We start from the raw sequence: 16,627 nt of genomic DNA, 5'->3' as shown, positions 1-16,627 counted from the left end.
TGTCATTTCAAGTACAGTCGAAAAGAGCAGCAGAATTCTTGTGTACCTTTTCTCCTGGTTCACCGAAGTCCCCCTTCAAAAGACAGCACAACACATCATGAATAATGAATGAAAATCTCTAATCTGGACATTGAATCTTTTCTTACCTTAATAGATATTCCTGGTGGTCCCGCTGGGCCAAGCAGACCTGGGACTCCCATGACTCCGGGAATACCAGGAGGTCCCTGCGAACCCTGTCACAAAATCAGATTTCGTTACACTAAAATTCAATCCCCCAAAACTGTTGAGCGGGAGACTGACTGAGGATCCCGGTTCTCCTTTTTGTCCGGGGATGAAGTTGGCATCTGGGGCTGCTATCACATAACCAGGTTCTCCCTGTGAGGATAAACAAATTACACATTATTCATTCCTTATGACTGTTCCAAATACACATTCAAACATTCAAATATTCCTCAAACTTACTCTCTGCCCTCTCTGGCCTTTTGGCCCAGTGAGACCATGAGGACCCTGTTGCAACACAAAAATAGTCATAATTGAACTCAACACACGTATTGATTATTGAAGTTTTACCATATCGCCTGGTACGCCTGGAGGGCCCTGAAAAAGATGAAAATATATAATACAAACAATAACAACACATGTTAAAACAATAATCTCAATGTTGGCGCGAGCTTGTTCTCTTCGGAATTCACTTACCCGTTGGCCGGCAGAACCCGGGGTTCCAGTTCTTCCAGGGCGCCCAGGCAACCCGGGAACGCCATCTGTTCCGGGAGGTCCCTGTCAAAGTCAAGCAATATGGCCAAAGCGTTAAGGTGGAAATATTATTAAAAAAACATCATCATCATCACACTGCAACACAATTACAGCGGTGCATTTTATCAACTTGCACTCAAAAAAACAACCCAGACTGAATTTGTCAGTGAGCGTGTGCATCGTACCTTTTCACCCTTCTCTCCCTTGGTAGAGGTGAAAGGATCGAACTGTCCCGGAGTTTGCCTGAATCGCTACAAAAACAACAAACATCTCAGGTAATGTTAAAAAATGAAAACAAATATTTGAGGGAAACTTACTAGACCTCCTCCCATACCATCGCCCTGAAAGAGTGATGTCCATTGTGGATTTTATTACACATAAAAACAATATTTTAACACATACTGTTGCCTTATTTCAACTCACCCTTTCTCCTTTCTGGCCCTGGAACACAATTTCAATGAGTTTTAAATTGTGTTTGAAGCATGAACCATATTGCACCTGCTGGTCAACCTACCTTGACACACTGGCAGGGGGCCTGAGGTTTCGCCAGCTCCTTTGGGTCATCAGTTGGCGTGTCCAGCTGAGTTAACTGAAAATGAACAGGGAGAATTGAAGTGACATTCAAGCAGAAGAATTAAACTTTCGCTTTTGACCTCCTCATCATCGCGCAGCTTGAACTCAGAGAGCAGCTCCTCGCTGCAGATGCTCCCGATGAATTCTCTCTCGACAGACGCAAAGTCATCGAAGGTCGGCGAGTAGAAGATGTTCTTGTATCTGCTGGGGGCTGCGACCCTAGTTAACTCCTGCAGGTCGGCATTGGCGACCCCCACCGCCAGGATGCTGACACCTACACAAATTGTATCATGAAGATTGAAAATTGAAAGAGAACTCTGTTCTAAAGCAGGGATGCCCAACTGGTGGCTCTGAGTGGCCACTTGATACATTTAAAAAAAAAAAAAAGAAGGAAAAAAAAATAATTTATATTATTTTTAAATTATTATATTTTTTTTTAAACGAAAAGATTTAAAAAAACAAACAAAAAAAACTATAATTATTCAATACACTAGTTTTACACAGAAATTGAGGGGACCTCATTGTAAAACCGGTGAAGAAAAAAAGAATAAGAAAAAAAAAACCTTGCAAATATGTGAATATGTAGGTGGCGGTGCTCAACTGTGACTAAGCATGAGTCGACAGCAGTTTTGAGTTGTAATGTCGCCATTCACCGCTAGATGGCAGACATGATTTAGTTGCAACGTGATCATTTTTCGTGGATTTGGAATGACACACCGGACAAACAAAGTACATTCAAAATATGAAAAATTTGTGTCGGTTGATTTTTTCTGTGGAAAAAAAACTAATGTTGGTTTGCTGTTCAGCAGTTTTGTTCTTCCCTTGAATGGTCATTTTTATGCAAGAGAAACCTTTGAACTAGAAAAAAAATAAGTTTGCTTCAAACACTCACATATCGCACATATTTTATCCATATTCAAAAGAGCAGTTTGTGTCATATTCAAACTAGCACTAACTAACAGTAGCACTAATGAAAAATGGTGGCCCCTTCCAGCATTGAAGTTGGCCATCCCTGCTCTAAACCTTGATGGGACTTTTGACAGACCCAGAGCACGTGCGATCTTGGAGGGGGGCTCCACGTTGTCCTGGGCCCTGCCATCAGTTATCAGCACCAGAACGTGGGCAACATCCTGCCTCATGCCCAGAGAATCCTGAAACATTTCCTGCAGGACATAGCTGATGCCCTTTCCTGCATTTAAGAAAGGCATAAACGTAAAACATTTTTTTATTTCTAATGTGTGGTTTTGTGCGGCACAAACCTGTCTTGGTGTTGCCGCCTCCATAGCGCAACCCCGTGAGTGCCCTGAGCACTGAGTTGCGGTCTTTGTGATCATTCAGTCGGAATTCAATTCGAGGCTCATCGCTGAAATGAACCACGGCTATCTGAAAGCAAGAAGAGAGAATTTCAACTTGATTTTCCCAGCTGTTGGGCTGGCTGACGTACAGTTCAGTTCAGTTAGCCAACACTAACTTGTGCGCCTTCAGGGCCGATGACCGGGAAGTAGGAGACCACCCGGAATATGAAGTCCTTCATCTTGCCAAAGTTGTTTGCGCCAATGCTGGACGACTCATCTACCAGGAACACCGTATCCACTTTGCTGCGGCTGCAATCTGGCAAAACGCCAAATGTGCGAGTCAGCAAAGTCAGCACTCGTGGCATTATAAATGAAAAAATTAATTAAATTAAATACCTGCTCTTGATGGAGCTGTTGTCACCGCGCTTGGTGTTGTTAACAGAGAGGTGGCCACTCTTGAATGAATTCGGGTCTTATCGGAAATAACGGGCGGCACATTAGGGTGCTTGGTGCGTTTGGTGGCTGTCTGTGGGGTTGTGCTGCTGGCTGTGACATAAGTGGCCACTGTTACTGGCTGGGACGTTGGAGGATGCTGTCCCACTGACATGCGCACAAGCACAATACTCAATCATGACAAGAAAGCAAAGGTCAACGAGTCTGCCAAAACCTTCCTTACCAATCCTCTGGTAAACGGTGCTGACTGGTCCCTCCACTTGCCCATACAAAGGCCTAATGGAGAAAATGTACGTTCTGCCATACAGGAGATCACCCACTTTAAAGGAGGTGAAACTAAGACCCAGCGTCTCTTTTTTAGTCTCAAACACTGAAAGAAAATCATCATTATTTCACATTTCGGAAAATTCACTTTTTGTTGTTACCCGTTATTAAAACCTCCTGCCAAAATAGAGAACAACACAGTGAAAGGGGAATGTGAAAGGGGAATGTGTCTGAATGTGCAGCCCTCCACCACTTTAGAGTGTTTATGCTGCAATTTAATACCCTCATTGCGATAACATGTCATTCTAATCATGGAAGCTTCAAACTCTGGGGTGCGACTTGAATATTGATTTAGAGACAAGCAACTGCAACCACGGGAATACACCGCATGCGTGTGCGTTGCGTCTCCGCTTGTTCAAATTACACCTGTTGCGTGTGCGCTATGGATCGACTGCGGATGAGCTGCGTCGTGCCAGAGGCCGCCGCACGGATAGACTTATTTTCTATTTTTGCCGGACGACGCATCCGTCGGCATCCGTCAAATGGCAAACTAGCACATCAAGCGGGACAGGAAGACGGACGCAATAAATAATTCCGGTTATTTTCAGAATAAAATACTCACCAGATCATATTTCGCAATCATGTCAGCAAAACGTTATAATACTTAACGCTTAATTCACTGCAGCGAACATGGACGAGGAGAGATTTATAATAGAGGTAGATTATATATGATACGGCACATCCTTTTTATTTGGACAACCTAAAAATAGATGCTGCAAGGAACATCATAGTAGAAGCTGTGGGAGTGGACGGTGAGTTCAATCAAAACAAGTCCACCTCTCTTTCTGCTTTTCTGTTGAGCAGTAAATACTTTGTGTGTTTGTCGTTGTTGTTCATGCCACATTATCACGCGTGATCACGCAAGACACGGCGGGAAGTTGTCAGCGACGGATCGCAGCTGTGCGCAGCCGGTGAGTTTTGTCCATAAAATTGTCGTGTGCGGAGCACGCAGTCAAGACGCAGTGGAGCGGAGACGCAACGCACACGCATGCGGTGTAATCCCGGGGTAAGATAATGAAAGCACAATAAACAAGGAAGAGTAGAGTACATGGCAAACTCCAATAAAAAAGTGTTATGTTGGGGCTCAGACCTGAGATATGCCTCCAGCTGAGAAGGTACCCAGAGACACCCAACACACGATTCCAGCTCAGAACAGTACTGCTGTCGGTGGTGTTCACTGCCGTGAAGCCAGTCACTTTTGGGAGGTCCACTAAAGTCCAATTTAAGATAGAAAAGTCAAACGGTGCACTCATTGTGGTCTCCAAGTGGGACTATTTGAGTAGAAGGACTCACATGTCCGTGCCGTGACCAGGACAGAGCTTCCCTCCCGGCTGCCCGCCATAGAGGACACTTGGATCTTGTAAGGCGAGCCCTCGCGGAGGTTCTTGATAGTGAAGGTTGGAACACCAGCCGATACCATATGGGACTTCTCTTCTCCCCCTAGTGGAGTAAGCAGAAAAACAGATCGTAATGCGACTTCTCGATAGCAAAGCGATTTTGAGCAGAACAGACACAGAATCTCACCCATGAAGTGGACCCAGGAGACCTTGTAGCCAGTTGCACCGGGTGTTTGCTTCCAGGAGAGCGTGACGGAGTTAACACCTGTGTCCACAACTTTGACCTCCGTCAGCAGCTGGCGCGGTTCTGAGTCCAAGGCAGCCGCTGAGGAATTAAACACGCCATCAATGCGGGTCATATTTCAAGGAATCTCTACAAGAACATCCCAATTAGTCACTACCTGTGATTTGAGTTAAAGAGATTTCTGGTCCCTCCGTGTTGCCATAAATTGCACGGACTGTGATTGTGTAGGTGGAGTGTGGCTTCAGGTCGGTGATGTGATAGTTGAGAACGCCGTGGTCCAAGTAACACGACTGGGGGCTGCCATTGTCTGCAAATTTCGAGGTGCAAGTGTGTGACCAAATTCAGGCATGTGAGGGTGACTGTGGACACCAAGGACAAGAACATTTACCGGTGTTCCAGGAGAGTTTGTACTCAGTCGCGCCAACTATTTGACTCCACTGCACATCTATGGTGTCGCTGGTGTAGGCTGTTACCTCAAAGCTAGACACGTATCCGAGTGGAGCTGAGAATGAACGAGAGAAAAAACAATCAGTATCAGTTTCTTTATGCAAATATTGAGGTGTACCTAATGTTGCGGCCCGTCTTAAAGACAGCTACTGACATGTTCGGAAGGTGGCGGTGATGCCAGGCCCGACCACGGATCCAAAGAGTACGTAGAGAGTCAGAGCATACTCTGTGTCATGGGCGACATTCTTCAGCTGGTACTCAGTGGTGGTGCCGTTCAGAGCCAACTGCCTGGGACGGTCCCGACCCACAAACTCTGAGAAATGAAACACCTAAGCACCTAAGAGGAAGCCCTTGCGGGGATGACAACTTCCAACACACCTGTAGTGGGTCCCCAGGCCAGTCGGTAGCCAGTGGCTCCTGACACGCTGTTCCACGTGATGACAGCCGTGCTGGTGCTCACAGCTGACACCTTCAAGGTCTGCACTGCGCTGCTTTCCACTGACAGGGGCGACATTGAGTCATCTCATGGAAAATAGAGCCTATCATGCCTGGCTGGACACGTTCTCGCGCAGTAGTTACATGTCTTGACTTTGACAGATGTGACGGGCCCTTCGATATCTCCAAAGATAGGGTTCATGCTGATGGTGTACTCGGCGCCCGCGTGGAGGCCCTGGATCATGTAGAAGTCAAAAGTGTCCCTGAGGTTGATGTTCTCTATGTGGCCATCTAAAAGCACAGCGGAGCAAATGGTTAGTGACATGTATACATACATACATATATACATGCATAAATAAATAAATAAACAAATAAGTAAGTCATTGTCAGGCTGCATTACCTGGCGATGCCCACGTGAGACGATATCCTGTAGCGCCTTTAACTGACGTCCATCTGGCCTGCACAGTGTCAGTGGTTGCATTCTGGACCACCAGTTCTTGAATTGCTACCAACTTCACTATAACAAACAAAACAAAAAGAGAAAATGTGGATATGTGAATAAATAAATATCTGATCAGAAAACATTTAACACTGCATCCCAGCACACGCTTGAAAAAAGGGACAAATCGCAAATCAGGCATAGAACAACATCACCCTCCTGTGGTCATAGTGTAGTATTACAACTGAGGTGTTTTAAAAGCACTGATCCATGTTTTTTAGCTACTGGAGGGGAATATGAGAGTGACATTTGGTGGCATGCAAGACCATTCTTTTCATCAAATTAAGATGTAATCATAGTTACATGTTTTTCCCACGGTGGTAACAGGTTCACTCAGCCCCTGCGGGTAAACGGCTGAAATACTGATGGTGTACTTTTTATCCTCCTCCAGGCTGTCAATCACGTGAGAGGAGGAGTCTCCCAGGAGCATCTGCTCGTACACAAACCCTGGTCGGTTGGCTGTGTTTGAGAAAGTGGACAAGGTCAAACCAACAAAAATAAGGAGATAACATTGCGAGTTGGCGTCGTACATCTTGGGATGAGAATCCTGAATCCGTTGAGCTTCTTGAGAGGAGGCGTCCAGCCCAGACGTAGCGAGAAAAGACCCTCTTCGATAACTCGGAAATTAAACACTTGAGGCAACGGCGCTGGAAGACAAGATTCGTGCTCATGAAGCAAAGTGACATTTGGTGATTTTAGCATTGCGCCACTTACTTGTGTGGGCAGTCGTCGTTGCAGACTCTCCGATGTGGCTGGGATACACGGCATACACAGACAGGGAATATGAAGTTTTGGGGTTGAGCTCCACCACCACCGCAGTTGTCATGTCTGCTTTCAGATCAATCTTAAGGGAGCAAAGGCCAGAATAAAGATCAGGCCCAGATGTGTGGACCTTTCCCACCTCCCTCACCTGTCTCTGCTGCGCGTGTACGGGTTCTCCTCTGGAGCTGACAGGGACGACCACGAGCCGATAGCCCGTGACGTCTCCCGTGGCCGCCGTCCACGTCAGTCTGAGGGAGCCGTAGGCTAGCTCGCTAACTTGTACATCTCTGGGACCCAAGATGGGCTCTTTGACTGGATGCCCAAGTCCGTCAAATAGATCCAAAAAAGACAAAAGCATGTAAATATACAATCAATTACAAGAATGAGGCTTTGCACATCTCCCTCACCGGGCTGGAGGATTCTGACAGGGCGCGGTGGCTCGGAGGCGGTGAAACAAAGTCGGCGGGACAATTTGGGGAGGGCGGTCTCCAGCAGGGGGAAGTCATCACCCATCAAGAGGTGCTCCTCATACGGCTGGGACACCGTCATCCTCAGCTCGGCCTCATCCGCTCCCCTCACGCCTCAAAACAAGAAATGTCCATCAATATCTTGGCACTACCTAGTTTATTCCACTGGGGGGAGCTGTGGCATTTCCAATTGCTTCACTGTTGCAGTCTGTGCACCAGCCTTCCATCATCAAATAAAGAACAATGAAACAGCATATTTGATACAAGCTGACTCAGGCATATGCTTTGAAATGTTGCTTATTTTGATTGATTGTGCACTTGGCTATTCAAAGGAGAGTCTTTCAATTGTTTTGATAGTGCAATCAATTTGCCCCGAGGCACTGACTCATGAAAACACGCGTTCACATGTGTGTTCCGTTGCCGCACGAGACCGTCTTATGTTTTTATGTTTGTTGACAAGCAAGCACCCGCACTTTTGCTTCAGCATGGCGGTGATGAATAAGAGGAGCGGCACTATGTGTCAGAGGTGTAAATGAATCGGCCGGTGAATAATGGCCGCAATTAGAGAGCGATTGGCTAATGAGCAGTAATTATTGCAGCGCTGGCAGCAATGGGAGCAAGATGCATGTGTGGCTGCTGTGCATGTGTGTGTGAGGGAAGTCGTGCAAGTGGACTTGGGGGAGGGAGCTGCTATCCATCATTTGCATGTACACATCAATCCATCAATCGCTCACTTATTCACGTCGCCATGGTGTACCTAATATTGTGGCGAGTGGATAGATTGTATGCGAGTGAGTGCACTTTGAAATCCAAATCTGGCACAATCACAAAGTTGCGGGGAGGTGTCCAATGAATTGCAACTTGCAAGACATGAATTTCTAACAGCGGGATAAGATCTGAGGGGAGCGCTGCAGTGGGGACGTTGAGGGAATTCACAATGCAGACTCACCGACAGCGTAGAGCGAAATCCCATTGTCGGCTACTTCTTTGGCTGCGGCGTCCAAGGGGTCGTCAGAGGGTCCGTTTGTGATCAAAATGGCCACCTAAGGAAGGAGAAAGCGGAAGCGATCAACGGTCTAGAAAGGGTTCCCTTGAGAGATACAAGTTTCATTTGTTGTGTGACTATGCTCAAAACTCAAATCCCTTGCATTCCATGTTAAAGTGAATGTGATTTTTAATAGGCAAAAGTTTTTTGTCTTTTTTAATATTATACTTCATAAAAAGTTATAGCAATAATCCAATTAAATAGAATGTAAAAAAGTAAAATGTTTTCCCCACTATTTTTGGTCCAATTCAGTGAACATTGTGCTGCTCCTTTTGGTCACCTAGGGGCAATACAATGTAGTATAATGCAGACATTTGGATATACAAACATGGACACTCGTCAGTAAGGTGCAGTAATATAGGTTGTCCTTCGCACAGGATAAACAATACATGGCTGTGAGTATTGTAATAGTGTCATGTGTTGCTTAAATGTGTTAAAACATCTGTCGCTTGAAGGGTTCGGATATTGCGACAACGATGCGTGTCGTTAGCCCGTGTGCCATTTTGCAATGATTGTTAGCATTAAGCTAACAGACTAAAGCAAAGCTACGTGCTGCTTTAAATACAAAACATGTCATTCGCTCCGTCTTATGTTTAGTTTGACAATAAACTTCAACTGGGAGAGGCAAGAACGAGTTTGAACTTTATCTATGAATAACCTACTTTTTTTGTAGGATTACTCATATGACATGATTTTTGCACGCAAGTCAAAGCGGAATAAGCGGTTGAACAGCAGCTATCAAGGAACCACTATACAGTATTTGTGATGAAAATGTCTTTGTTCCACTTTCCAGAAGCTAACTTAGGCAAAAAAATATAAAAGACCTGTCAAGATTTAACTACTATGTTTGTTTTACTGTTAGATTCCACTCTATAGTTTAAACATTTGCACAGTTATGTAGCTAAATAATTAATACACCACTGTTTGGGAGAAAAAAAAACTAATTTAAAAAGAGCATCACACTCGTTAAAGCCCCCCACAGATTTGTTCATGGTTTAGTTTTTAATTGAATTCATAATTGAATAAATCAAGCGAAAAGAACAAGCGGGATGCACGCATGCGACTGAGACTAGCAATTTGCTTATTAATAAAAATGAAGCAAAGTTCATGGAAAGTTCAAGAAAGAAGAAGAAGAGGAGGCAGGACAGCATCAATATGAGATTGTAGCTATTGCTCGCATGCGTCCCGCCAGTACAAATTCAATAGATCAACCTAATCCTCTCTCCGCTGCCTTCCCACGTCAAGTGCAAAATTATTCACACGCACGCACACTCCGAAGATAGCGGGTTGATGGGAATGCTAACCGCCAGCGTTACTCCGAGTCTCCTCGCCGCTGATAGAGAAGGAAAATACTTTACATTTTATCACTTGACAAGTTTAGTTGCTGTCTGGTGCAGGCAGCTCTGACTTCAATACACTCTTTTTTTTTTTTTTATTCTTGGAAAACAGGCCAATCGCTGGCTTTTATTGGGAAAGGAACCATCTTTGCTGACTTTTGCTTCTTAACCATTATATGCGTTGTACTTAATCACACGGTGATGCATGAACTACCTTGGGTGCGTGGTCACGACTGATGGCAGTGCTGAAAACCTGGTCTACGAGAAAGTGGAGGGCAGCGCCCATCTTCCTGGCTCCGCCCTTATAAGTAAGCACTCTGATGGCCCCAAGCACCTCCTCCAGGGAGCTGTAGTCCGTCAAGGCGATTGGCATCCTGAAAGCCAAAGAGGAAGTGAGGCACGATAGAATACGCTTGCAGGTCGAATTTTACCTGGGGACGTTCCCAAAGACAGTAACCCCGAAGCGGACGCCCTCGGCTCCTACGAGGCCGTCTTTGAAGGAGGAGAGCATTGCCGAGATGAAGTCTTTAATGGTGGAGAAGCCACTCGCGCCCACGCTCCACGACTCGTCCACCAGGAATACGATGTCTGCCTGCACCACCGTCCTGCAGGCTACCGTAGATTGTAAAATTAGCAAGACAACTACAGCTGCTGTCCCTCAAAAATCTATCACATTTTTTTTAAATCAAATAATCTACTGGTAAAGTAGTATCAGAGCATTTTCTTCCAAGTACAAGTACAAGCACAGACGAACAGTCTTAGCCCCAATAGTGATACGGGTATCAATATCATCATGCATCCTTAGTAAAAGATAAATGTCACACCATGAATGTAATTTTCAAACAGAAACAGAAACAGAGAGAACAGCTGGGCAAATTCGACTTGTATTCATCCACAAGGCCAAAATATATATATATTTAAAACGAAACAAAACAAAACTGACAGTCATAAAATGGCTGAAGGTGTCTTTAAGGGTTAGTCAAATCTGCTGAACATGTCAACAACGTCTTGTCACTAGATGGCAGTGTTGCCTCATCACGTTTGCCTGCTCACATCTGCAGCAAGCTCCACAAATTCCCATGAATGCTTAATGAGACGCAAGTCAGCCCAAAAAGAGCATCAATATTCCAAGCACTCCAGCAATAAAACTTTAGCACAGCAATGAGGAACGCTTAGAATATTAAGGTAAACACAGCCCGCATAGCGTGCGGTCAGCCCGCCTCCTCACGCCTGCGCCAGCTAACAAACGCGTATCCTGGATTCGAGATGTATGATAGGAGACTAAATAAGACAGTGTTTTATCGGTGAATGGCATTTTGGATCATCAGCTGGAGGCTAAGGATGGAAAACGTGATCAATTATCCAGAAGCTGCTTTAGAAGAATGTTATGTCAGATCAGGATTAGTTCAATTTTGGAAGGGTATCCACTATTTTGATATCACAAAAGGTGAGCATTGCATTACCCCACCAATTGTTTTTCACATCAGGTAATACTTCAGTGGACTTCAACATCTGATATATGGTTGCTGTCCAGTGGAAATGTCCATATACGGCCAATTTTATATTTTTTCCACAAACACTTTGGCCAGCCGCCATTCCCCACATAGTCTGTTATTTAACCACACTATTAACTGTTTTAAGTTTTGAGGTGTGCAATGGTACATGGTCACAATTTAAGGTGCAATACCAATGATTGAGTTGGCGCTCTTTGATTTCCTGAAAAGTAATGATTTTGGAAAAGTGACGATTCTCCCCAACAGTGTCAGCGACAAAATACATAATCAAAAATATGATCTTTCACGCTCACTTTGAAGAACCTGAAATTGTGCTTAAACAACTGCAAAGAATCCCAACAGACATCATCTTCGCATTCCATAGGCAAGTTATCTTCATCCCAATCAGTTGTTGAATGACATTCCACCAGGCAGGAAGAGTGATGTCATACCTTCAGCTTGAGCCGTGATGCTCCGACACAGGAGGCAAAGCGACAGGAGAAACATGCAAACTGAAGAGTGGCCCATACTCTTCTTCTCCTTGTCCTCTTCGCCCCTTTCCGAACACCCGCGCCTCTTCCTCTTCTTCCTCCTCCTCCTCCTCCCGTCCGCCCGCTGCCGCCTTGCCTCACAAATCCCCTTCCAGGACGGCGCTCCGGGATCATCAATTCCCGCGCTTCTTGGCTCTTATCTGAGACAGGCAAAGTCAAAGAGAGATAAAACGTGAGCACGGTGTGTTTAACTTGCTGCAGACGCGTGTGGCTGGCACGCATGCAAATCATTCACTATTTATCATCTAGTTATTGCAGATTGTCCTAATAAAAGGCGAGAAGGGGACAATAAAAGCTTGCTTTCTACCTTGTGGACAGTTCTACAGCACATTCCGACAGTGGCAAAAAGGTTTAAAAGTCTCACCCAGCAGCTTTTAAATGGTCTAATACTACGCCAGCTATCAGAGGCAATTACTGCGCAGTCTAAACACACACGCCGTTTGGAATTTATGAGCCCAATAAACCAAAAGGGGCCGTCTCGCATTGCAGGTGGACTCAACTGAGCCAGCGTGCAGTTGTTGTTTTTTTAATATTCAGAAATGATATTTCACCTTTGCTGATTTGAATGTTTGATTATGATAATGATTCCTTGGGATATCATGCATATTTAAATAGAGTGTTTTCTTTTGTGAATGAAGATGAAGACGACGTGTGCTGTCAAATCCGCTGAGCTCAAGCAGACTGACAGCTTCATTATTTCCTGAGAAGAAAATGCACACAAGTGTGACAAATCTGAAATAACAGGTAACAAGTACCTTTACATATCATTGCACTTATTTACCTAACTGCAGAGAATACTAGGTGCCTATTATGGGATTATTTATTTGATTTTTTTAAGAGCATTTTAAGTTACTGATCTTCCAAGACTCACAAAATATCGTGTGCTGTGACAATAGCATGTGAGGCTTGGAGACTAAATTGTACTTGTAAGGTGTTTAGGTCACGTTCTTCCACACTGAGAATAACTAACTCAAATAATACAATAGCCCAAAATGTCTTGGCAAGCTGAAGAATTTAAGATGCAGCGGGGCCAATGAACAGGCATGTCCCAACACTTTCGTCCTCATCTTTGTAGCCGGTCTGCCTTGGCCAGTTAACATGAGCATAAAAGCGCCATAAAAACTGATTGTGCTCAATGGGGAGTCATTAAGGGAAATTCTTCGCCGTGGTTTGACCACCTGGCTGAAGGCTGGATGACATTTACAACCTGTGCAAGCCCAAGCGTTCCGGCAGGGCCCACACAACACACACACTTCACCTCTTCACATACCGATGCAGATATGTCTCTGCATGTATCTGATTCGCGCAGAAAGGAGCGAGTCAGGTGTGGAGAATTTTATGAATGACAGCCGGCACACTAAAATATGCTGCAATCATTTTTCTTTTGTGGCGTTATTAGTGTCTGAGCCATGCAATCGAAAACACTGCAATAGCTCATATTCACAACACAGTGGTACAACACTTGCGTTTATCACTGCCCAGAGAAGATTAAACAATATTACAAAATGAACTTCACTGACTCACTCGGTGTTATCTGCTTCTTTCATGCTCACTCTTTCTCTCTCGCTCGCCCTCACACACAGTGGCGGCCCTGCAAGTGCAGCCGTACGTCAGCTCTTTCTACATAATGGCATTTTCCACCTCGCCACCTCCCGGAATGGATTATCCCCGCGAGACAGTTACCAGCAAAAAAAAAAAAGGCACACGAGACGGCGGCAACGTAATTCAGATTTTTAAAGCTAAAAGCGGAAAGTTTGCAGGTGCAGCCGAGCAATGTAGACAACAGAAAAAAATAATACAAATCTAAATCTTTGCATTAGTGCAGACATCCAAGACGTGTAAGTGCATCCTACCCATACATAATCACAAAAAAGGGAATATAATGAGCTTAAACTATGCACTGGTTTAAAAGATTAACACTTGGCTTGTTAAATCAGCACATTAAAGTGTAGTAAAGTTAATGGATTTTGAAGGGCCTTCTACTTACCTCTCTGCTCAAGTTCATCAGAATTATCCAGGTGACTTCCAAACAGGTGGAAAAATCCCCTAAAACACAAAAATGTTTTAGACTCTGCGGGTCTGACAGGAGGAGTTAAGTGTGTGTGAATGAATGAATGAATGGCACTGGGATTTTTTGCGGCTTGGCTGATACACATAAAAAGTTTGGGAAGAGGGGTGGGGGCTGCTGCATCCTGCTGTCTCTAGAGAAGAAGTGGGGGTGACTTAGAACGCTTTGACCCTGCCCCGAAAACCGCCAAAGCAAACATGAGGAATAAAAAGCAGTCGGGTTAAATCATGTTTTACAAGCGTCCTCTTCTTTGGTCTGTTTGTTGGAATTAGACACCAGGTCACCTTTGGAGGAATGCGGTGACCATTTTAATGGGCTTGGGCCAGCTGTGAGCGCTGACATGCTTGGACTCAAAACACACGTTGTCCAGCCAGAAGCATGTTGTCATGTTGTGTCGTCATATTGACACCTACCAGGCACTATTTACTCTCTAAATAAATGCGCTGCGCTAACCAAAATGTGTTTTACAGCTAAGTAAGCGTATGTGCTACATGCTGCGCCGCTGCTGACCTCTCACACATCAAACGAGAGGTTCAAGCCTGCGGGCGAGGCCTCCTGGATCACTTTGACTGGAGCGTCAAAGAGGAAGTCACGGGGCTGGAGCTCGTCTCCAGGCGTGTTCGTGTTCTTCTCCCTAAGAGTCGCAATGGGGCCATAAAGCAAGTGTGAAAACACTGAGGTTTCCAAACACTTTTTTGGGCCTTTTGTTTAGAAAAGAGCTGCAATGTAGGTCACTGAAAACAACCAGGGCGACAAACATAGAACGGGAAACTACTTTTCTGGTATATGTCAAAATGTGGCGCAGCGGGAAAAAACAAAAGTTTGTAAAAGTAGCAATGCAAGATGGCTGCCCTGTGGCTTCAGCCACGAGATGCCTAACGAGCTACTCTTCTTCATGGTGTCTGTATGAATGTGAATGTATGCAGTATACCACCCTCTACCATCTTGCACAAAATAAATAACCAGAATGACTGATTGTCATTCATAAACCTCTTTCCAACACACAATAAGCGCACATAAACCTTTGTCACGTTTCGGCGTGACGGCGTCCTCGCAGGCTCAATTATTGGCGGTCACACTTGCAGCCGCAGGTGCGTGTTTGTGTGTGTGGATACGAGAGCTGCAGCGTGGAACCTGTTGGTTGCATTCACACGACGGGGGATATTAAGCACTAATAGCGCTGTTTACTCCGATGGGCCTGCGTTCAAACCCCCAGCACATACGCAAGCACGCACAATCCCCCGGCGACAAGAGGTGGCGGTGCAGTTGTGATTAAATTCACGCTGCAGGCTAACATGAACGCAATGGTGTGCGTTGGGAGGCGAGGGAAACAAAAAGACAAAGGAGGAGGAAGAAAACAAGCAGGGGAAAAAAAAGTGCAATAAATGTGGGAAGCCGCAGGGAGTTGAGGATGAAGGGTGTGAGAGTTTGGAGGCTTAAGAGTGGGCGGTGAGCTGGGAATACACATGGCAGGCAACAGATGATTGTCACTGGTTACACAAGAAACAGTAAACATTACAACTAAAACCTCTCATTTATGCAAATAAGCTATATGGACAAAAGTATTGGGACACAGGGCCATAACACGTTCCACTGCTCCACACTTACCACACTCTTACCTAAACAGTTGCGGCAGTACAGATGTGTTTCAAATTAATATTAAATAATAAATTTAAATTATAGAATATAATTATAGAATATAAACCATACATTATGATATATTTAAACGGCGTCCACCTGTGGATTTAATGACCAATTCATATTTTAAGAAGTAGGCCTACATGGGTCATTCGAATTTCCGCCCTGAGGTGATAACACAACATACTTCTCAAATCTTCACTTCCACTGGCTCCATCTCAAAGCGTGCATTAGTGCAAAGATACATGTTAGATTGGAGGATATGTTTCAGAAAGTGCAGGCCAAACACATGTAAACAGTGCAGCCACGCTGCGCAAGGCTTTTTTTCCCCCCTTGGTTCTGCTGAGATGAATTTACTTAATTAGCCGTCTGCGACTGTGACGCGAGTTGCCATGGCAACGAGAGGCATAACAGAGAGGTTGCGCGGCGAGGCTCACATTTTAGACCTGAACAGAGGATTGAGACGCAGCCGAGAGAATTAGTCATAAGCGTGTGTCCAATTACCACTCCCGGGCCGACAAGAGAATCTCCAAATAATCAACGAAAGCGCACTGGTTCAGTAAATCCTATCAACACTGAGAAAACAGATGTCAGGGAGCAACAACAAATGTGTACTGCTTGATTTTACATGAAAACTTACGGGAACATGGCAAAAATGTGTTGCCATCCTGCTCCAAAAGTGTGAACAGCACTTGAAATACCTGTAAAGTGAAAAAAAAAAGTATTTTAAATTTGACACACCACAGAGTGTTGTTAACAACCCAAATTTGAAAGACTAAAAAAATTGGCATGTATATAAAAAGAGGCTTAAAAATCAAAGGGAAAAAAAAAATCTATATACAGCCCACGACGCTGTTGCGGGGCTTTTCCACATTGCAACGAGGCACTCTAGGTGGACAGGCCAGT

General features: G+C 44.8%; 1 protein-coding gene across 4 annotated transcripts in view; it reads right to left on the bottom strand.

Annotated features, from left to right (window-relative positions):
- col7a1l (collagen type VII alpha 1-like) overlaps positions 1–16,627 on the bottom strand; it is a 42,188-nt gene that overhangs the window by 22,729 nt on the left and 2,832 nt on the right. For all 4 annotated transcript variants that reach the window (XM_077543995.1, XM_077543996.1, XM_077543994.1 and 1 more), the window contains 36 exons: positions 16,362–16,422; positions 14,003–14,061; positions 11,917–12,155; positions 10,403–10,583; positions 10,186–10,345; positions 8,539–8,632; positions 7,530–7,703; positions 7,271–7,434; positions 7,075–7,204; positions 6,891–7,007; positions 6,664–6,819; positions 6,262–6,378; positions 6,006–6,152; positions 5,805–5,924; positions 5,581–5,739; positions 5,368–5,481; positions 5,137–5,286; positions 4,923–5,060; positions 4,692–4,838; positions 4,489–4,608; positions 3,298–3,444; positions 3,018–3,221; positions 2,798–2,937; positions 2,586–2,709; positions 2,372–2,515; positions 1,407–1,600; positions 1,268–1,342; positions 1,177–1,194; positions 1,071–1,094; positions 939–1,004; positions 697–777; positions 571–597; positions 463–507; positions 301–375; positions 147–233; positions 47–73 (listed from right to left, as the gene is read on the bottom strand). In XM_077543995.1, the coding sequence (XP_077400121.1) occupies positions 47–73; positions 147–233; positions 301–375; positions 463–507; positions 571–597; positions 697–777; positions 939–1,004; positions 1,071–1,094; positions 1,177–1,194; positions 1,268–1,342; positions 1,407–1,600; positions 2,372–2,515; positions 2,586–2,709; positions 2,798–2,937; positions 3,018–3,221; positions 3,298–3,444; positions 4,489–4,608; positions 4,692–4,838; positions 4,923–5,060; positions 5,137–5,286; positions 5,368–5,481; positions 5,581–5,739; positions 5,805–5,924; positions 6,006–6,152; positions 6,262–6,378; positions 6,664–6,819; positions 6,891–7,007; positions 7,075–7,204; positions 7,271–7,434; positions 7,530–7,703; positions 8,539–8,632; positions 10,186–10,345; positions 10,403–10,583; positions 11,917–11,992 (3,942 nt within the window). In that variant the 5' untranslated portion in view covers positions 11,993–12,155; positions 14,003–14,061; positions 16,362–16,422. The remainder of the gene's footprint in view (positions 1–46; positions 74–146; positions 234–300; positions 376–462; positions 508–570; positions 598–696; positions 778–938; positions 1,005–1,070; positions 1,095–1,176; positions 1,195–1,267; positions 1,343–1,406; positions 1,601–2,371; positions 2,516–2,585; positions 2,710–2,797; positions 2,938–3,017; positions 3,222–3,297; positions 3,445–4,488; positions 4,609–4,691; positions 4,839–4,922; positions 5,061–5,136; positions 5,287–5,367; positions 5,482–5,580; positions 5,740–5,804; positions 5,925–6,005; positions 6,153–6,261; positions 6,379–6,663; positions 6,820–6,890; positions 7,008–7,074; positions 7,205–7,270; positions 7,435–7,529; positions 7,704–8,538; positions 8,633–10,185; positions 10,346–10,402; positions 10,584–11,916; positions 12,156–14,002; positions 14,062–16,361; positions 16,423–16,627) is intronic.

Source organism: Vanacampus margaritifer, chromosome 15 (genome assembly GCF_051991255.1).
Source record: "Vanacampus margaritifer isolate UIUO_Vmar chromosome 15, RoL_Vmar_1.0, whole genome shotgun sequence".
In the NCBI taxonomy this organism is placed as follows: domain Eukaryota; kingdom Metazoa; phylum Chordata; class Actinopteri; order Syngnathiformes; family Syngnathidae; genus Vanacampus; species Vanacampus margaritifer.
The sequence above is the reverse complement of the archived record's forward strand: the minus strand, read 5'-3'. Positions and strand labels throughout refer to the sequence as shown.